The sequence below is a fragment of the Sipha flava genome, unplaced genomic scaffold (assembly GCF_003268045.1).
Source record: "Sipha flava isolate LNK unplaced genomic scaffold, YSA_version1 47_pilon_pilon, whole genome shotgun sequence".
In the NCBI taxonomy this organism is placed as follows: Eukaryota; Metazoa; Arthropoda; class Insecta; order Hemiptera; family Aphididae; genus Sipha; species Sipha flava.
Genome location: NW_020273276.1, coordinates 959,152 through 980,769, shown reverse-complemented (window position 1 = coordinate 980,769; position 21,618 = coordinate 959,152). Strand labels below are relative to the sequence as shown.

General features: G+C 26.6%; 4 protein-coding genes across 8 annotated transcripts; 2 read left to right on the top strand and 2 right to left on the bottom strand.

Annotated features, from left to right (window-relative positions):
• The first annotated feature begins 6,794 nt into the window (after positions 1-6,794).
• Positions 6,795-7,966, top strand: LOC112689890 (zinc finger BED domain-containing protein 5-like). The gene is made up of 2 exons (XM_025563766.1): positions 6,795-6,986; positions 7,205-7,966. The coding sequence occupies exons 1-2, from the start codon at positions 6,795-6,797 to the stop codon at positions 7,964-7,966; spliced, it is 954 nt and encodes a 317-aa protein (XP_025419551.1).
• A 3,312-nt stretch (positions 7,967-11,278) lies between these two features.
• LOC112689911 (cullin-4B) lies at positions 11,279-15,361 on the bottom strand. Of its 2 annotated transcripts, none has more exons than XM_025563792.1 (2): positions 15,102-15,361; positions 11,279-13,851 (listed from the first exon to the last, which is right to left on the bottom strand). In XM_025563792.1, exon 2 carries the CDS (start codon positions 13,766-13,768, stop codon positions 11,525-11,527), a length of 2,244 nt encoding a protein of 747 aa, XP_025419577.1. In that variant the 5' UTR covers positions 13,769-13,851; positions 15,102-15,361; the 3' UTR covers positions 11,279-11,524. The 2 variants fall into 2 exon arrangements, with proteins under 2 accessions (XP_025419577.1, XP_025419578.1); XM_025563793.1 differs by lacking the exon at positions 15,102-15,361 and adding an exon at positions 14,500-14,521.
• Positions 15,362-17,014: 1,653 nt separating this feature from the next.
• LOC112689912 (cellular tumor antigen p53-like) lies at positions 17,015-21,427 on the bottom strand. Of its 4 annotated transcripts, XR_003149157.1 has the most exons (8): positions 21,203-21,427; positions 20,933-21,118; positions 20,344-20,542; positions 20,043-20,268; positions 19,751-19,967; positions 19,507-19,666; positions 17,651-17,745; positions 17,015-17,387 (listed from the first exon to the last, which is right to left on the bottom strand). XR_003149157.1 is itself a non-coding variant. In XM_025563794.1 (7 exons), the coding sequence occupies exons 1-7, from the start codon at positions 21,239-21,241 to the stop codon at positions 17,732-17,734; spliced, it is 1,041 nt and encodes a 346-aa protein (XP_025419579.1). In that variant the 5' UTR covers positions 21,242-21,427; the 3' UTR covers positions 17,015-17,731. The 4 variants fall into 4 exon arrangements, 3 of the variants coding, with proteins under 3 accessions (XP_025419579.1, XP_025419580.1, XP_025419581.1); XM_025563794.1 differs by having other exon boundaries at positions 17,015-17,745; XM_025563795.1 differs by having other exon boundaries at positions 17,015-17,745; positions 19,516-19,666.
• Positions 17,062-17,883, top strand: LOC112689913 (peripherin-2-like). The gene is made up of 2 exons (XM_025563797.1): positions 17,062-17,398; positions 17,643-17,883. The coding sequence occupies exons 1-2, from the start codon at positions 17,082-17,084 to the stop codon at positions 17,851-17,853; spliced, it is 528 nt and encodes a 175-aa protein (XP_025419582.1). The 5' UTR covers positions 17,062-17,081; the 3' UTR covers positions 17,854-17,883.
• Positions 21,428-21,618: the final 191 nt, after the last annotated feature.

Below are 21,618 nucleotides of genomic sequence, written 5' to 3'. Positions count from 1 at the left end.
AATTATAAATATTTTAGTAAAAAATATAAAAATAGTTTTTCATTTGTTACTTTTATCAAATTTAAATACAACCATTTTATAGGATTTGTTTTTAAAAACATTCTAATAGTTCAACTTCTTAATTTCATACATTTCATATTTTTTTTAATTTTCATAGGAGAATAAATAATATTATTTAATGCCTAATACCAGCAGTGTTACGATATATTCATATATTGTAGTTTCAGGAGTTAAAACGATTCAATTCCAAGTAGTTCATCCAACAAATATCGTTCGTTCTTTGACGTAAGAGTTACCTGGTTACCCGCTCTCGTTTGTGTATATAATTATATATTATTTCTTGTTTAAATATTTCCTTGCAAGTACGAGAATACATTTATTTTCTCGATTCCTCGCGGTTATTCGAGAACCCATTTCAAACACGAGTTAAAATTAATTCGGATTCAGAAATACTGACAACGAAAACAAATCAAATATTTAATGAATAAATCCGTGTTCATGCGTTTCGGATTTTTCGTAATGATATTCAGATGTTCGATGGCATTGAGTGCAATTGTCAAGATTGTTCTAGTAATGGACATGAAAAATCGACTGGTCGGTCCAGTTCGAGAATGGTTTTCCAACCTAATCGTATATTCGATTTTCCCTCCGGTCTTAATCATTTTGATTTCTATTGTCGACCGCATGGACTACACAAAGAAAAACTTACACCGGTTCCAGTAAGCAGTTGACGTATTAATATTACAATAAGATAGTCTATATAATATTTTATGTCGGATACTCGTAGTGTATAGGTATTATAAGTGTACAATGGTAGGTATATTGGTTATAAAAAAAACCTTTATTATTATTTTCGTTGAATACCACTTTAAAATATAATATATTATAATGTAATTTTGTATTATCCTCGCACATTTTATTATGTTGTCAAACAATAATAATTATTTATTATCATTATTCAAATCGTCTGAATACGTCCAACGCTACACGTATTTCCTGGTCCCGATAAAGTGCCTTCGAATTAAGAGAAGAAAAATATTTATTCATACAAATAATATAATATTATATTTATTATAATAATAATTATGTATTTTTTCGTATAAACTGACGCGAAAAAAAAATGAAAACCAAAGGATTCTTAGATCGACATTATAGAAACTAAGAGTATGCAATTATTTATCTCCAACACACCTTCAATTATTTATAATTGTAACGATTTCGATCAATAATGAAAGGCATTACGCGTAATACATACATACGTATATGATACTTCCGCGCGTTAATTAAGTTGATAATGATAAATGATAAGCATTTTAATAAGTTTTGCTACTTTGATTTAGAGAAAATGTAATACAGCCTTCTCCAAAAATAACACGCACGAAATATTTAATGTGCATTCGTTTCTTGTTATAACATGTATATGTTTTTGACATGTACACATGACATGGACGTGCTTATCATAATACAGAATACATACCCATTGCAATTCACCTGGGGCCATCAGGAATAATTCACAATAGATGTTAGGTTAGGTACTCTTATTATTTTACATGAACAGTGAAGACTAAATTATTATTTACCAATGTCGGTAATAACTATGTCAAACTGAGCCTGAAATAAGACATTTTGAATATCACGAACAAATAATTACGAGAAGATAATTGAAAAAATCCCACACCCGAGTATCCACACTTTTTTTTTTAGTTATCTTCAGTGAAATTTCAAAATGAAAAAACTAAGAAATTAAAAAGTAACCATACCTAGTTATGTATAGAGCTGGGATTTTGATGCAAATGCAACATTTTTTCTAATGTCCCAACACGTAGGTCTGTAAGCAGAAAATGTATTTCAAGTGATACAGATTAATTTAGTGTAGTTTTTATTTTGCATTTTATGACAAAATTAACTTTATATGCATTTTTAAGGCATATTTTGCTGCTTTTATGGAATTTTTCAAGTTTTTATAGCATTTTTCTAAATCTATCTACTCGTATTAATTTTTAAATATCAGGATATTTTATCACGTATTTCGACGTTGGTTCGCTCAAAACTTGGGACATTTAGTATATATCTACTAAATTATTTAATAATTAGTATAGTATCTACTAAATTGATAAACTAATAAATACGAATATATCGGCCCATGTATATATTTAAAAAAAAATTGAACAAAATTAAAAAGTCGAAAGAAATGTTTCTATTTGCAAGAGTCCAGTGACGATCAAATTTTAATCAAGTTAAATAAAATGTAAATATTAAACAAAAAGGTACCTATTTATTATTATGATAAATAAATATAGTTATATGTTTGGTGACATGAATTTTATAAAATCGTTTTTAAATCATAGTAAATACATTTTTAACCCCTTTTTTATAATTTTGAAGATAATTAAAATCCCAACTTTAGTTATGTACTATCACGACGGTGAAGTAAAATTTATTCCCTCATCTTGATTTCTCTAGTTATTTTTTCCAGTTTAGAACTGTAGAGTTTAGTTTTTAGAGAAAAGTTGTAAGTTAAAATAAACTACTAAGATTGAAAAATAGGTAATAATGGCGTTATGTTTTTTGGTTAAACTAAATAATATCAGTAATTTATCAATAATAATTCTATATCCACAACATTTTCAGAGTACTGCAAATATATGCTAATTTCGTTTTAACAGTAATCGTATGTGTACATTTATAAAAATTAATTATTTAAATCGGATGAAGCCTTCAACTATATATATATATATATATATATATAATCTACATAAATTACAAAAAAAGTATGAAAGTATTTTAGTGCCCTTCTACATGAAAAATTAATCATTGGCTATAAAAATATAAAATGGACTATTATTATTAAGTCATTTAAAATTTGATGTAGGTATTTGTTCAGAATCCAATATTATATTTGCATTAATTTTGATTAAAAACTGAAAAATAAATGTAATAGTTTTTAAGTGTATGGCGGTATATAACTCTTAAAACTTTTCTCATCAACAAATGTCTTGGCCGAGATAAATAAAATATAGTTATATTTTATAATAATTGTATAGAGTAAATGGCAAACGCATACATTATTATATAATACCCATGTAATAATGTCGCGCCAAATAAACTATTATAGGAATATTCTCCATTCCTATACATAATACTCTATATTTTCTACCTACGAATATCACTACTTATTCCACAAACAAATGCATATTGTAATAGAAGAGTACCGAATCAAATCTAATATTTCTTAATTAAAAAAAAATTATACAATTTATTTATCACTGTTATTATTGTCTCATATAATTCTTTAATATTATTATTCTATCAAAATGTATAGCTTATAGCAGGCAAACATTCTCCGAAATTCATACAAACGTATCCGAGTTGGGTCCCAAATAATATTTATGATCAGGGCTCATAACTTATAGATTCAAAAATAGTAATTATAAGCGCTATAATATGCTCATAAAAATATTCATATAAGTGTTCAAACATGCACTAAAAATGTATGGGAAAAAAATATCATGTAAAAAAAAATTGTCTAACTCTTATTATTAAAATACCGATCGCGTCGCCATATGTATGATACAAATAAATATGTAATTTAAACCAAAAAAAGGAATTAATTAATTAACTTATTAATTATAAATATAAATAATTAATACTACTATAATTACTTGTTATTATTAAAAAAAAACACATATATATTTCTAGGACCTTTCAAAAAAAATATTTAAATGCTATAAGTTATAAACCCTGTTTACGATAAAGATAAATAACTAATTGTATCTGATTATAAAAAAAATAACATACGAATTCGACTCGACTATAAGAATCATAACTATTTTGACCCGACTACCACGACAATAAACTTACAAGTACTGATATACTTGATAATAATATTATCAAGTATATCAGTACTTAATATTATTAAAAAAATAATAGATTTGAGTTTGTAAAAGCTGTATCATTTAAATTTTTACCAACTGTGTAAATTTTTTAATTTTTTAATAATTTAACTTATTTATTTACCACATACTAGCATTCTAATTTCTAATTAATAATTATATGCCAAATATTAGAAACTTTAAAAAATCAGACCTGTGTTCTAATTTATACTGACAGTCTGTAAAAATGAGAGGCGGCATTTTTTTTTTTTTTTTGTATCGATCCAAATAGAGTAGTACTTATAAAATCGTGGGACCCGACTACTGTACTACTAGAAAAATACTGGGACCCAAATAGTGTACTATCTGAAAAACACTGGGACCTAACTAGACTAAATAAGGGTCTTCGGAACCCAACTAATAAACGCCGGTTCATACGGATGTAGTCCATTTCGTCCAAATTTTTTTATAAGATTCTCGTTTCGCCCAGACTAGTTAAAATAAATTTAAATTAAATTTGGCAATGATTATTTTAAATTATATAATATTTTAATATACTTTTGTTTTCAATTATATAATAATGTAATATAAGAGTATCATTTAACGTTATTCAGAGAATGAAAGAAGGAGGCGATACTCTTCGTTCTTCAAAAAAAATAGTTTTTCAATTCACAAAAACGGTACTTCAAAATGAATAAAAAAATCAAATTTACATATTTATAAAAAAAATTTCGACATGCGATTTACAGGTTTTTCTCTATCTAGATTCGATAACGACTGGATTTATTATGCGTTATCATTTATTTGCTATCGATTTTATTATTATTATTATATATAAATTATATATTTATTTGTCTAAAATTGCTATAGATTTTATATCAGTCGTCTATTCAGGATCAGAAACTCGTTACTTTATCTGTAGAGCGCATACGTACCAAATAAACAGCATTTTAAAAATAAATACCGCAACCAGTGCTTATGTCACAACGCTCAATAATAAAGATTTTATAAAAATAATAACAGTATGGATAAAAACATAATATTAAAAAAGAAACATTACCAGACTTTGAGGGTTATAGAAGCTGGGGCCCGACTCGGTCGATGCCATTCTTATAAAAATCACATACTTGCGCACACGCCACAAAGAAAAAAAAGAAATTGCACCGCACACAACCAAAGTCAAAAGCAGAGAGAACGCACATTTAAACGACGCGAATTAAAATCAACGTCCATTCTTTTCCCACATCGGTAGGCGACGTTTAGGTACGATGTTAACTAATTACCGGTATTATTAATGAGGAACAAAACCCCAATTAAACATTAATAAACCGATGATATGATAAGTAATGCATCGCGGCGTGTAAAAAGGTAGACGAATGGGACGGGGTGAGTATACGCACAAACGCCGTCAGTCGAACCAGTTTGCGATACATCGAAGTAAAAAAAATTGCCATCCCTAGTCGATGGCTATTTCTTTTGAACATCGGTGTATCGATTTATATTTTACGAAACATCGATGGTGACAATAATGATAATTATTAAAACATCGAAGTCAAAAACCCAATGTATTTGGAAAAACATCGATATTTTTATATTGATTGTCTTATCATTTTACCAAACGATTTAAAAGTAAAATTATTACTAACAATAATCATTTTGTAGTTATATTTTCTTAATACATTTTCTCATCTACGGGCGACAATTACAATGAAACCTACCATGAGTAGACATGTATAATATAATTTGTACATAATGCGTGTAAGTAATACATTATTACACACATTATAATACCTATCTTTTAAATCTCATATTAACTATATTTGAGGGGTTGAGCACAATAGTGGCCTATTCTATCAAATGGTTAATGGGAGTAATACACGTTTTCAATTTCTCTGAAAATTTGATTAAAAAAATCAATATTTAAAAACGAATTAAATTTAACTATTATTTCATATTAATTATTGATACATCTAAGACATAGTTCTAAAAGTTATTTGGGAACAAAACATACAAAATTCTCCAAATTTTTGTTGGATAGGCCACTTTTGCGCTCAACTTTGTGATACCTTTTTTTCTTTTTCAATCACTCCAAAATCTCTATCACAAGCCAAGTAAGAGTGTCCTGAAATTAGAAACGTATGATGTATTTCAGTAGGTAAATAGTCATTAGGTAAATTAAGGCCATTTTTATATTCCGATTTTGCCCTCCGCATTGATTACTATACATAATAGTTGTTAATAGTATACATAATAAGTTGTTCTGTATGTACATAGTTTTTTATGAAATATAACAAGCATGATCCGATTTCTTGTGTGTTCCTCGTGATGCCATGGATTCATTCCAGACATACATATAAGCATCCTTTGTGGTTAAATTATGTATAGGTACCTAAATTGTATGTACTTAACTATCTTTTATAATAAGCCATTCCAACAGAAAGGGATGGAGTAGAGCAGTGGTTCTTAACCAGTGTTCCGCGGAACACAGGTGTTCCGTGGACTTCGTATAAGTGTTCCGCCAAAATTTTAAAATCAGTGAAAAAAAAATTTCTTTCAAAAATAGAATCGTTTTAGGTTTTGTTGGTTTATTTTTGTACACAAAAACGTTATCGTTAACTTTCGAATAATATAATGTGTCAGTATACTACTATATTATATAATATATTAATATACATTATTATTATTATATTATACGATAATCTCCACCATACTGCGATAACATACGTATAGATATTGACAATTTTATTTTCTGCACTAATAAAAGTTATAAAATACATTAGTATTAGTACGTTGCCCACGGTTATCAACGTTAGACGCGTGTACAACTTCATAAATAAGGATTCTGTTATTTTTTTAAGTAAATACAATTTGAAATTTATTTAGTTAATTAATTTAATTTGTAACGACCATTTTAATAACAAAATGGACAAATTTCTTAAACGGAAACATGATTCTTGTACTGATAGTGCAAGTACAAATACAAGCAATGTCAATGATGATACTTTCAATGATGAGAATAAAATAAAAAAGGTCAATAGACAATATTGCAACGATTATTTAAATTTTGGGTTCACTTATGTTGACGAAAATGATTGTCAAATTCCCCTTTGTGTGGTTTGTGGGGAAAAGTTGTCTAATAACGCAATGGCGCCAGCGAAATTAAAACGGCATTTTTCATCTAAGCACGCCAATCTCCAGTCTAAAAAAAAAATTATTTTGAAAGGTTGTTGAATAATCAAATGAATCAAAGAAAACATTTTAAAAAAATTGTAACAATATCTGATAAAGCACAAATCGCATCTTATAAAGTTGCCGAAATAATTGCAAAACAGTTAAAACCATACACCATAGCAGAGAGTTTGATTTTACCGGCATGTTCAGAAATAGTTCAAATTATGTTTGGCGATGATGCAAAAAAAGAAATTATGAAAATTCCGCATTCAGACGATACAATAAAAAACAGAATTATACACATGTCAGATGATATTGAGAAAACTGTCACTAACAAGCTTACTACTAATAAACTATATTTCGCTTTGCAAATTGACGAGTCTACTGATATCAGTGGTATAGCTCACGTACTAGGATTTGTTCGTTTCATTGATGAAAATAAAATAGTGAATCAATTTTTATGCTGTAAACAACTTACTGAACGTACAACAGGACAGAATGTTTTTGATTCAATTTCGTCATATTTAGATAAATTTAACATAACATGGGACCAATGTGTAGGAATCTGCACCGATGGAGCTCCTTCAATGGTTGGTTCTATTAAAGGATTTACAACATTAGCGAAGAAAAAAAATCCTAATATCATATCTACACATTGTTTTTTACACCGAGAATCACTTATTTCGAAAACATTACCTATTACATTAAAGCCTGTATTGGATAAAATTGTAAGCATGGTTAACTACATAAAATCGCGTCCATTACAATCACGCCTATTTAAAAAACTGTGTGAATCAATGGAAGCTCAGCACGTATGTTTACTTTTACATTGTGAAGTAAGATGGTTATCGCGAGGTAAAGTTCTAAATCGAATTCTGGAACTTAAGAATGAATTGTTAATGTTTTTTTCAAAACGAAGGTAACACTGTTTTTATATCTTTTCTTACAGACGATATTTGGTGTGTTAAAATGGCATATTTAGCTGATATTTTTAATTATTTAAATAGCGTAAATGCTGGTATGCAAGGTAAAAACGAAAATATTCTTACATCCACGGATAAACTATTAACATTTAAAAAAAAAATATCTTTTTGGAGAACGCGTATAATTCAAAAAAATACGGTAGACATGTTTCCTTCAATTAAAAATAATAATGAAATAATTTCTATTATAACAGAACATTTAGCATTATTAGAAGAAAAAATCACGAAATACTTTCCTGAATTAAATATTGAAAAGTATGATTGGATACGAAATCCATTTTTTACCATCAACACGTCAAGTTATGAATTTACGTTAGAAGAAGAGGAAGAATTCATAACGCTAACATCAGATCGAACTCTAAAAATAAAATTTTCCGAAATAACAGTAGAAGAATTTTGGATTTCAGTTCAAACCGAATTTAAAAAAATTTCTGAAAAAGCAGTTTCAATATTATTACAATTTTCAACCTCATACTTATGTGAGCTTGGATTTTCAACACTGACGAATATCAAAACAAAGAAACGAGAAAGGCTGACAAATATTGAAGAGGAAATGAGAGTAGCAATATCGTACATACGGCCAGATATTGAAAATATCTGTAAAAATCATCAGGCACAAATATCTCATACAAAGTATTCAATTTCAAATTTTTAAATTTTTTTTAACTCTTTTTATTATTTTATTATTTTTTAGTGACTAACACTAACATGTATGACATGCAAACAATTTTATGCTATACATTCATTGTTTAATATATTAAAAAATTAAAAATGTATGTACTACTATTTTATTTTACGGTTGTGTTCCGCGAAAATCTTGTAAAATGTTAAGTGTTCCGTCATTCGAAAAAGGTTAAGAACCACTGGAGTAGAGATATGATGCCACAATGGCTTATCAAGCAATTTGGATATAATGTTATGATAACAATAGTGACCTATTCCACATACAGTTGAATAGGTCATTGTTACTTTATCACGAATCATAAAATATCTTAATGTAACAACATATGTAGTGCTGCAATCTAGTTTTAAAATAAGAAAATCGTAAATAGGCTGGTGTTGCATTAGAATATTTTTAATTCTGAACAATATTATATCATTACTCAATTTACGAATTTTTGTGAGTTAGGCCACTATTGCGCTCAACCCCTCATTTATGGTAGAGCCCATAGGTCTCTAAGATTTATTAAACGTAATTCTAAAGATTTCTCTGATATTAACTGTTTAAAAGTTTTATACTTCGCTTTAGTTCGTTCAATATTAAAATTTGATTCACTAATCTGGAATCCTAATGAGATCGGGTTATTAGATAAAATAAAAAAAATTTATCGAAAATATATCCGTAAGTTAGTTCATAAAATAAGCATACAAAACTGTTCTCTAAATAAAATGAGAGCAGTATGCAGTATTATGCTTTTATCTAATAGGTGCTTAAAGACTAATATGACATTTACTTACAAGCTTATAAATGGAATAGTTATAAATACAAAATTATTAGAAATAATTAAGAGGAAAGTCCCATCTTTTAATGCCAGAGTCTCTATTAGGTACCTTCCATAAGACTCTAATTCACTCTTAATCGTGTATTAAATAGTTCAATAAATCATATGCTAAATTCCTGTAACTATATTAAAAACTTTTGTAATGATTCACTATGGTAATTACACATCGAATATTAAATAAAAATTATTTCGTTACATTTTATACTTTATATATATTGTGTAAAATGAATATTCTTACCAAAATATCTGTACTTTTATCCCATGGGGTTAGTTTTTAATAAATATTAAATTATTTATTAATAAAACAAAATAAAATGAATAGATACCTTTTTATCACGATTAGATAATAAACACTTAAACTTGATGCACATGTCCGTTTTTCGCCGCAGTTAGTGATGTTAACATCTGATGTCATTTATTTCCATTGAGTTTTTTTTTTTAAATCATTTATTAAAAAATGAAAGGAAAAAATATTTTTCAGAATATTTTCGGTTTCATATTTTATTTATTTCAAACTCAGTATTATCAAACTATAAAAAAATGTATATATTTATTAATAATTTATATATTTTTTAAAAATATAATTGTTGCCATATTGTTTTATGAATGCATAATAAAAAATAATATATTATATTTTAAAAAATATCTATTAAGATCTTTGTTATTTATTACATATATGATATAAATATAATATAGAAGTAATAATAGTTTAGGTTTTATTGGATTTTTGAAGAAAATTAAAATTACGTCCAAAAAAAATGTCTGCTTATCTTCTCGGTTCTTATCATTACACAACAATAATTTATCATATTGACTTATAATATAGCAAATGATTTTATCCGTCAGAAATGGTAATTCAATCAATTTTTTAAAAAATATAAATAAAATAAATAAGAATTTTATAAAATATAAGTTATGTTGGATTTAGAAATATGCAATTCAATTTTAATAGGGATCACTAGTATTTCATACTCATACACTTTGATAGTTGATAGGTATTTAAAAATATGTTTTAATTAAAATAAGAACCCAAATAAATAAATAATAATTTTATATTTTAAGAATATTTTTTGTAATTTAAAATCATTTTTGGCCATTTTCTAATATTATAGTCAATTAGCTTTATTAAATGTATTCAAATAAATAAATAAAAAATGTATGTATATTTGTATTATTTGCTTATTATTAAATCCTTGAAACATTTTTTCTGATATTTTATAAAGATGTTTAATCATTATATAATGAGTTCAAGTCAACAATTTCCAAGCCCTATTAGTTACATCTTTTTTTTTTTTAATTAATATAATATATTAAAAATGATTATATAAAATATGTCTAATAATGTGATTAATTAAATATTTTTAAATGCAATATTTACTTAAAAAAAAAATTAATTTTATATCAACAGAAAAATATACAATGTAAATAGTATGCGATAGATATAATACATTTCAATTAATTTATAGAAAATTAACATCAGATATAAGTAGTGAATATAAAAGAAATATATTTAACCTACAATATTTGACATAGTTTTAAAATAAGTTCACAATATTAACACAAAATGTAATTTATACCTATTTAACTTTTTTAATTTAACTTTTCAACTAGATATTATGTGAAAACAGATATGATAATTATAACCAATATTATCCACGCAGACAAGATAGTATGCAAAGTATGCACAACTCTTAATAGGTAACAAAGTCAATACATGGATTTAATTTTAAATTGGAAAAAGAAAAAAACATTTCAAAAGATAAAACATCTACTGTATTTACTACTAATGTAAAAACAAGATACATTTTATGATCAAGCAACCAAACTATTATCCCCATGCAATCACATCACAAATATATTATATACTTTAGCCAGGGAAAATCTTGTGTCAGTATATTTTCTCTATAAACAAATACATATATACAAATAAATTTGATAATATACATTGACATAATAAAAAATATATTAAAGAAATCATATATGCAAACTGAAAATATTATGCAATATAATTATATTGATTAGGATTATCTTTATCTCTCTCCATATAATCTCGATCAATGAGTGATTCAATACGTTTCTTAAGATCAGCTGGCTTAGCGGGAAATTTCAGCTGATTGAACAGTTCACTAATCAGAAGATTATGCATGAGTGATTTGCGCATTTTCATAATTCTTACAATGGCTGCATCCATTTGATACTGTCTATCCTGGTATACTCGTTCCTCAGTCGCCTTTTGCTCTTCATTTGTTTCTTTCATCTGCACTTGATTAATTTTAATTCTATAGAGCTTGTTATAAAAATCATTGTTCAGTGTAAACTGATCAATATCACCTATTTCTTTTCCTTTTGGCACCTTTATCAAAACTCTTGCTTTACCACAAGCCAATGACTGAAGTGTTCTTCTCAACTCTGAATCTTCCATATTGGTTATATTTTTTATATCTTTAAAATGAAGCATTTGATATTCATTAAATAATAAAAGCACCATAGCTTGGAATAAACTAACTTGTAGTTCTTTATTACCCTGCTTGAAATAGGAGCGTAGCACACAATGGCCTAGAGTAGGTTGCCACTGTAATTTCCTGCCATTGTGTTTGGCTAGATAAAACTTATTAAAACAGTTTTGATATTGAATAATTTCATTAGGCATAGACACTTCCATAACAACATAAGTTGGCCAATGCCCCATAGTCAGTATATTGACTGTCATGTCAATACCAGACAGTTGAATGTCTTTAACATTTCCTAAATACTGTTTGTAAGCCACATTAATATCTTTACTTATTTCCATATCTTTAAACATGCCTTCGAGTTTAGATGTAAACCCTCCACCACATTCTTGTTTTAATTTGGATAGCATACTTTTTTCAGCATCTACACTTGCAGATTTACCAAGTAACAATCTTTTAGCAAGATCCTTCTTGTAAAATGCTTCAAAAACATCTTTGCCATGTATGAACCGAAACAGAACCATAATTTTATCCAAAAGTTTCTCAAGCTCTTCTTCTGTAGCTTCTTTATTACCAACTTTGAGCTTTGAATCAACAAATTTAGCTATGAGTTCAGCTGGCTTGTTAGTTCGTTGATTGACAAAATTTTCAAATGCTTCCTTTAAACTGTTACCAAATTTTTCATTTGCTTGAAAACATTTTTTAACAATTACATCCATTTTGTCTTTGAAATCTAATAATTCTTGTACCATAGTCTTGTCTTTTTCTGGATCTATAACAATAGTCCGTCCATGTTTTTTGATATAACCATTAAAGTGTATACAAAGTTCAGTTAGTCCTTTTTTAACACGTGTCAATAAGCTATACATCAACTTCAGATCGTCCAGTCTATTTTCATTGAGCAATTGATCCAATCCTTTTTGTAGTATAATGTGAACATGCTCGCTTATCAATTGTTTTTCAACTGTATGTATTAATGACCACCTTGTAGAAGTATCTAAATAATGGAAGAGCCGTTCACTTTCTTCATTCAGACGCTTTTCAACATGATATAAATATTCAGAAACTTCAAGTTCAAGTATAAATTGTAGACCTTCAGTAGCATAAAGACGTTCAGTAGCCTGCAAAAACTTTCCTTCAAAAGCATCTTGATAAATTTTTAAGTCTGAAAGCATTCTAAGTAAAGATTTAAGCAGAGTTTTGTCTACCATATCACCTTGCCTTTCTTTTTCTATGAGTAGTAACAAACCATCAACTGTACGATTCTGAACATTGGTATTTAACATGATATGATGACGAAACAAATTCAAACCCATATCCCAAATTGAGTTGACATTAGGATTTTGAAGTACATAAGTACGGTCTAAATATAGGAATATACTGCGTATCATTAACATTTGTTCACAATGTGACGACCAGTGGTGATTTACTTTTTTTAAGAATATGATTTTATCATTGGTAACTTCAGTAAAGTTAAGTAACAATTTTTTAACATGTGCTTCACTAAGTTCAATAAGATTATTATATAATGCTGCTGCTAAGTTATTATTACACATATTTTCTACAGCTTGATACAGTTCTTCCATGCTGTAGCGAATAGCGGTTGAGGTTTGTATAGCAATAACAGCTTCGCGTAATTTCTTCCATGTTTGTTCTTGATAATTATCTGGTAACATTGGTTTACTTTTGAGATTTTTTACAACCAATTTTTTAGTTGGGTTGGATTTCAATGATGCATTTAATGATAGACCATTCAATGCGGTTAGATTAGATCTTTTTGTATCAGCCATAATTGAAATGTTAACAATTGATAATTTTTGTACAAATCTCTAAGTATGTGTCATTACTAGTATATTTTAAATCCGTTCAACTTCTGAAATAAAAACAAAATAGTATTTAATATTTCAAAGATGTATTATAATAGCTAATAGTACATTAAACCTTAGATCTTATTTAAATACTACTGGTTCCTCATGTTTTATAAATATAAATCAAAACATTAATACATTCCTCATTTTACATCAAATTCACTAGAGCAAATATATTATTTGATAGATATTTTTAATAGATTAACTTAAAATATTACCATAAATAAGTTTGCGTTTAATACTGTTTAAAATCTTTAAATATAATTTAAAACATTTTAATCTTTACTGACAAGCAATTTAATAAACTTCAAACGACACATTTTATCTTCAACCAATTATAATTTTATAATACTTCAAGTTTCATTAGTTATTTTGATATATTACAACAACAAAAATTGTTCAATTATTCAACAAAATTGGAAAAATCATATTTTCATTATCTGTTAAATGATAAAAACAAAAAATTGACTGATTAAATTAAGAATTTAATAATAGTTAGATTCTATGATAAAAAATTATGATATAGCTTAAAAATTGAGTTAATTTAATAGTATCTAATTATTGCTAATAACCAATGTTTGAAAGTGATTGTCAATTATTGATTTGGCTAAGGTTATACTCAATTAAAATGTGAAAAATAAATAGATACTTACAAATTGGAAACCATATTAATATTATAATATATTTGATTTGATTTGAACGCAATGAGGACATCAAGTAAAAAAATGTTTAAAAATAAATAAAACGGCCTTGATAAATATATTACAGATATGTAAATAAATCTATATAAAGAAATATATATATATTTAATATTATTTTCGATATTTTATTCTAGTCCAGAAACACTAAAACTATTTATCTTCTAACACAGAAATTGATGTTGTGATCGTTGTCAAAATTGTGTTTTTAACTTGTTTAGGTAAGTCCGGTAAGTTCAAATAATTACCTGTAGTGACCATTATTTATCATACTGATTTTGTTATGATCATATCTACTACGCGCTATGTTATTATCATTTATCATCATAACGTTGCGACCGCAAGGTTTACCATAATCGGTACTATCATTTATCAAAAACACCGAACGAAATAATTCTAGAATCGGTAGAGGCAGTCGCAAATGCCACAAGGCAGCAGCAGCAGCGCTTAATCAGGTACTGACACAACGTAAAAAATAACTATTTGTTCCGTTAGGCTTATAACAATAAACAATATCCAGACATTTAGGGAGGGAAAAAACAACATTTCCATCTTACCTTTTACGATTTATTTAATCCTCTTCCGACAGACTATGATGGTCTTACATTTCGCCGGTATTCACAATTTGTAACGCATTCAACGTCAAACCATACGGTTGGCAGAGTTCATGAGTATTACAAGGTGATGCGGATGTTTTGTGGAAACAATAACTAGGAAATAGAAATATTTATTATTATACTAGTAAGGAAAAAAAAGAAACGATATAGTTTAACAATAGTAAATATGACTGGAAACGGGATCAGGATTATTGATAACCGCGGAGACACAGTTCGGGTAAACAATACCTTTACACAATTACAGTACTGCCAACCTGTGGTGAAGACGCACGTGTTACGCAAACCCATAGAGTAATATAGATTACCCGATGGTATAACAGTTATCATTAATCGGTTTATGCATTATCACGGTCACAATCTAGTAAAATTGATGAAGTCTTATAAAATTAATGCATATTTAACATAAATGTGGCCTAGTAAATATTTTTTGTCGCCTAAAAAATGATATATTTAATTACTGGGTGACAACATTGTTTTGGTAAAAATTAAGATGTTTGTAATTATTTTAAAATTGTTTTCATTATGCTTGATTTTGTAACTTGTTTATCATTTCCTTCGTGTTCACATTTATATTTTGTAAGCGATACACGAACGTCACTCGCTTTTTCAAGTTGAACTTGAATATGAACAATTTTTGGGACGTTCAAATTTATTTTATCACCATATGAGTATGATTCATACTAATATAGCTCCTATGGCTTCATGATTCTGTAAGAGTTTTCTCCGCCTCTGTCAAAGCTTTCCAACTTCCACGACCCTTAATCAACTCTTCCCAATTTGCAATATCTAGTCTCTCTAGGTCTTTTATGCCATCTATCCAGCATTCTTTTGGCCTCTTCCTTTCTGGTTACCAATCCATGGTTGGTCTAGCTTTGCTTGTCGCTTCTCTCCCTTTAACATGACCGAACCATTTTAGCCTTTGTCCTTTTATGTAATTCATTATCATGGGTATTTTTGTACTTTCCCTTATCTATCTATTTTTCATTTTACACTAGCAATTGGCTACATCATTATATACGGGTCCACATATTGTTCTTAATACTTAGAAGGTCTTTTGAAAAACTAGAACGCGATAGTGTACTCTTAAAAAAAAATTACATGAACGTGAACGAGTTCCTTTTTTATGCACTGAAAGTTTACGTGTACGAGTTCAATTTTTAACTGAACGTTCCGAACACTAATTAAATATACATTACAAGTTTAGATTGTATTATTAGAGTTTCTAAGATTTGAATATTAAACACTGACATTTTTTTTTATTGTATAGGTTTATTTTATTGTTAATGTTGATTTTATCAATTTTGTTTAAATACGTGGACATTATTTTTTTTTTTGTCGCCCAGTGAAAAACTCCTTGAAATATTCACAGTATAAAATAGTCTCCATACATTTTGACGGTCTTTAATTACCGAGTTAAACTAACCAAATTTCAACAACTGTGTCAAACCATCAATGAGAATTGCGATTGAAGTAGTTGTGCAATTTACGCCTTAATAATGATATATGACCCATTGTTCATTTAGACTAAAAACATAGATAAATCAAAATCATATTTAATTTTTATTAATATTATAAGACATTTTTAATAAAATATTTATATATTTAATAATACTTAATTTATAACTAATAATTTAATTATAATGTCCACAAATAAAAATATTAAAACACCCTACTTTGTGATTTTTAAATTTAGTACTCAATATCTTTAACTTATATAATAATAATAGAAAAATGTATTCCTGCTCTTGTTATATATTTACCTACACACTATGTATTCATAATAGAAAATATTTTTCATTTTAATGAATGTATCATTTACCTAGGTAACTGAATTTAAATAAAATATACAAGTATTAAAATTCAAAAATATTCTTGTATTTATTAACAAATTAATTTGAAATAAATATAATACAAAGATAAATGACTTGTCTTAGAAGTATTACATCAACAAAAAGAAATCTGAAGCTAAAATCATTTATGGTGATAACTGCAATAGAAACAATAGTTCTCATTTATTACTGCAACACTTTACAAAATACTCTAAAAGACGTTTCCTCAGAAGTAAAAAATTTCTTACATGCTGGTCTTGGCAAATATTCAACAAATACCGTATGGAGAATATTTTGGAATCAATTTCAACAACATTATTACTGCTGTGGTGTTTCCCAAAGTAATGATTGGTTCCAAACAGCTTGGGTATCACCGATGGTTTTATCATCATTTTCTCTATTTAAAAAGTAAAATATAATAAATTTACAAAAATAGGATATTGTTTTTGTAATACATATAAGCCATGCTTTTTACAACTAAAGAAAAATACTTGCATTCTAACGTATACTGCTCTTAAATGCATTTTACTTTCTGTTTTATTAATTTATATCACAAATTACATTAAATTGCAATCAATGTAATCAGTGGTAATATGGTTTTTCCATTTATCAAAGAAGCAATGATTAAAGTAATATTCAAAATTTGTTTTAGATACATACAAAACAATAATAAATTATTTATATCAGTGGCTCCTTTATCTTGTTGTCGACCCAATATGACTTGCAATGTATTTGTAGATTTTACACAACCAGATCTAAACAAATATTATCAAAATGGTTGCTTTACAATAATATCTGATGCAATTAACTCAATAGAATCAACAAAATACATATATTTTAGTGTAATAATTATTCAAGTATGATCAATGCACAAATATTTCAAATAAATTAAATTTGTTAATATTAACTGTAGTAACAACAATATTTTAGCTATACTTTAGTTATTTGTATTCAAAGTCTGTTCATCAATTATTTTAAATAAAATATTTTTAAAATTTAAATATTAAGCACTATTTTATACAATGTAATTGTACTTTCAATTTATTATATATTTAAAATAATTTTACATAATAGGTAATAATTTAAAAACACTACAGTCAAATCTAAAAACTATCTAAGATTGAATTTCATAGTACAGAATAAAAGAAATATTTTTCCCTAAACCTGTAGTAGTCAAACTAGATCTTAAAACTTGTATACACATGTATATCTTAATTAGAGTATTAAACACAATATTGAGTAATATACTTTTTATATAAGTTTTAATATATTGAGAGGACCAGTGGCATATACAAGGGGTAGATGTAGAGGTTAGATCCCCCTAAGCCTTTTTTTAAATATTATAAAATAATATTCTAAGTGTGAGGGCGTTAGAAACGTAAAGAAAAAATAATGATAAAATAAAAATAATGATTTGTTAGAAAATTATTCCCCTCCATACAAAATTTATGTATACCCCACTGAAGATGATCATCAATGGCCGGCAATATAATATTTAAAAAAATTTTGTAAAATAAAATAAATTATATATTATAAGTGTAAATTACAAATTATGTTTTTATTATATATTCTTAATTGATTAAAAATGTACTTTGAAATAAAATGGTCAAAATTAAAAATAAACAATACTACATTCTTTTAAATGTCTAAGCCAGGATATATGGACGTCCTAAAAACATTTTTCAGGACACCGGGACGTGAAGTCCAAAACCGATGACAATACCGATTTTACGGGACTCTAATCTTAATATTTTACAAAAAAAAATTAAATAAATTAAATATAATACAGTAAGTTCCCGATACAACGAAAAATCCTGTTATAACGAGTCAAGAAAGTCCCCTACCGAAAAGCTATGAAAACAATCTTAAATGAATATCAATACAACAAAATGATTGATAACTTACTGTATTTAAATACAAAAAAATATGGGATTATAAAATATTTAATTTAAAAAATTAAAATAATAAATAATTAAATAATTAAATTTATTGTTTGTATTACAACACTTGGCACTTCTTGTTTATACCCAACATGCAGTTTGTGATAGAAACAAATTAGATTTTTTTTTTTTAAAAAAATTGGTGTGAAATTGAGAATCTGCCTTAAATAAGCTATATTATATTTAAAATGCACATAAACTCATACATATAAATAACTTAAAAATATAATAATTTTAGTACCAAAACTAGTTTCATTTATGATCCATGATTTTAGATAATCTTTACAGTAATGAAATATGAAGGCTATACAGATAATATTGACAATCGAAAATTATAGAAAACAATTTTATTTTTGGCATAACAGAAGAAATAAATTTTCATGAAAATACAAACTATCAATATATGGTCCATAACTATATTATTTTACACAAGATTTAAAATTTAATACTTTATCACAATCATTAATTATTAATTTGAAATGTTTTTTAAGTCAGCATCAATATCCTAAAAAAAATAAACATCAGGTACATACTTTTTTAAAAAAAAGGTTAATCAATAAAAACTTCAATACTAACAATTATTACTTTCAGACTTTACTTGAGATATTAAATCAGCAAGCATACTAATCAAAGGATGTGAGTCAATTAACATATTTTCACGGACTGCATTTCCCAAAAAATGCCCATGTAACAGTTCCAATGTACTAATATATAACTTTTTAGTTGGAATAGCTAACTAAAAATCAAGGTAACAATATTTTTAAAATAATTAAAATGTTCACATTAAATTAATTAATATAATTAAAATTTAAATACTTACTAAAGGAAGCTCATAACTTTTATTTTCTTCATTATCATTGTTGGTTTTGGGCATTTTCTTTGGAGTATCATTATTACTAATTTGTGAAGTACGTTTTTTAAACATTTTTATTGAATTTATTGTTTTTTTTTTTTCTAATGCTTCTTCCTTCATACTGTCCCTTTTTGGACAACTGCATATCTTTACACCAATTTTTTTTCTTCCCAATACTTGTCCTCTGAAAAAAAAACGTATCAAGAACTGAATATAAAAAAAAATAATGAATCAAAGATTTTTATTCATGTAATCTTACTGCGATGTTTCAAGAGTAAAGATAACATTAATTGGTCTTCGGTTGAGACTCATAGAACAACTTGACTTGCACATAAATTTATACATAATATTATAAGTCTTATATTCTGAATAGGGAAAACAATCGTGCATTTGAACAACAACACTGTATCTTTGACTTTTGGGATCTTCTTCATAAATACTGTCATATTGTTCACACCATAAAATATGTTCAATTTTTTTTTTATCTAAATCAACACAAATTAATTTAATAGGTAATAAATATTTTTTTAATGTAAATATGTAACTAAAATGATACATATCACAAAATTTATCTTGTATAATGTGTATAGGACATCGTTTGATGGACAATTGTTCAAATTCAGGAGTTGCAAAAATAAGTAAAGCACGTATTTGAAGATTTTTCATTCCTAACAACTCAGTTTCATAAAAATTCCAATGGAACTGGATCGGTACAACTCTATTCATATCCAAAAATATTTTATTTAATTTTTCAGAATACTAAAACACAAACAAAATATTATATTTAATTTATTATATAACAGTACTTAAAAAATTTTTTTTTATTATTTATTTAGTTCCAATCAAAATTATATAATTTATTTTCTAAAAAGCATGACATTAAAATTAACATTTGTAATAAAGTTAAAACAAAATATAAACTTGATAATCAACATAAATATATAAATAAAATATGTATATTTTTTACATATTTATATCTCTAAATTATATTTATTGTAAATTTACAATCATTAATATTTTGAAGTGTATAAAACTATATTGATATTAAAAATAAAAATTGAATATTATAATAGATATAACAACTTGAATTTAATATATTCACTAAAAATAGACCAACTTTTATATGTTTAGTTCTTAAATAATACAAACCATCCAATGCCTTTTTGTAACTTCTGTTGGATCCAAAAAAAAATCAAAGTTGAATTCTCCTGAAAAATCATCAGTACCAATTTGCACACCAGTTGGTTTAAGATGTTCATAACAAGACTCAGAGTCTTCACTTACAGATGGTGATTCAGTTTCACAATTCGCATTCGGGTCTTCACTATCCATAACCTATTAAATATTTTGTTAATGTGTGTAAATAACTAATATATGGATATATTTCGAAAAAAAATACATAAATAATATACAACTCACCTCCATTAATTCTGACTTTTCACACTTACTGGCATCCATTTAATTGATTAATGATGTAGCACACCGTTCTATAGTCTTGAATTAGTTTTATCGTAATGGTTAACAGTCGTTTGAATAAGCAAGTCGAAATATTCGCAAAGCATGTACTGACATGCAATTTCAAGTCGAAACAAGTTTGACGATAAGACATGTTAAAGCTTCTAAGGATTGTAGGGGATTGTTCCATGAAATCATGTGTTATCAAATATCAATCGTTCTTATCAATAGGAATTCATATTATTTTTATTATTTATATTATTTATTCATATTATCTTAGATGAAAATTAATACAACTACATTATGTACAACAGTATTTGATACCTACGTCCTGTACTCGTAATTTTCGACATGTAGTTACTATAATAATCTCAAAACAT

Bases quoted from the DNA above. Each gene is read 5' to 3' on its own strand.
- LOC112689890 (XM_025563766.1), top strand. From the start codon at position 6,795: ATGGACAAATTTCTTAAACGGAAACATGATTCTTGTACTGATAGTGCA. The intron at 6,987-7,204 runs GTTTGTGGGGAA...ATTGCAAAACAG, and splicing joins GTCAAATTCCCCTTTGTGTG to TTAAAACCATACACCATAGC.
- LOC112689911 (XM_025563792.1), bottom strand. From the start codon at position 13,768: ATGGCTGATACAAAAAGATCTAATCTAACCGCATTGAATGGTCTATCA.
- LOC112689913 (XM_025563797.1), top strand. From the start codon at position 17,082: ATGACTTGTCTTAGAAGTATTACATCAACAAAAAGAAATCTGAAGCTA. The intron at 17,399-17,642 runs GTAAAATATAAT...AATTTGTTTTAG, and splicing joins TCATTTTCTCTATTTAAAAA to ATACATACAAAACAATAATA.
- LOC112689912 (XM_025563794.1), bottom strand. From the start codon at position 21,241: ATGGATGCCAGTAAGTGTGAAAAGTCAGAATTAATGGAG. The intron at 20,543-20,932 runs GTTTGTATTATT...TTTGTGTTTTAG, and splicing joins TTACAAAAAGGCATTGGATG to TATTCTGAAAAATTAAATAA. The intron at 20,269-20,343 runs ATATGTATCATT...GTGTTGATTTAG, and splicing joins TATACAAGATAAATTTTGTG to ATAAAAAAAAAATTGAACAT.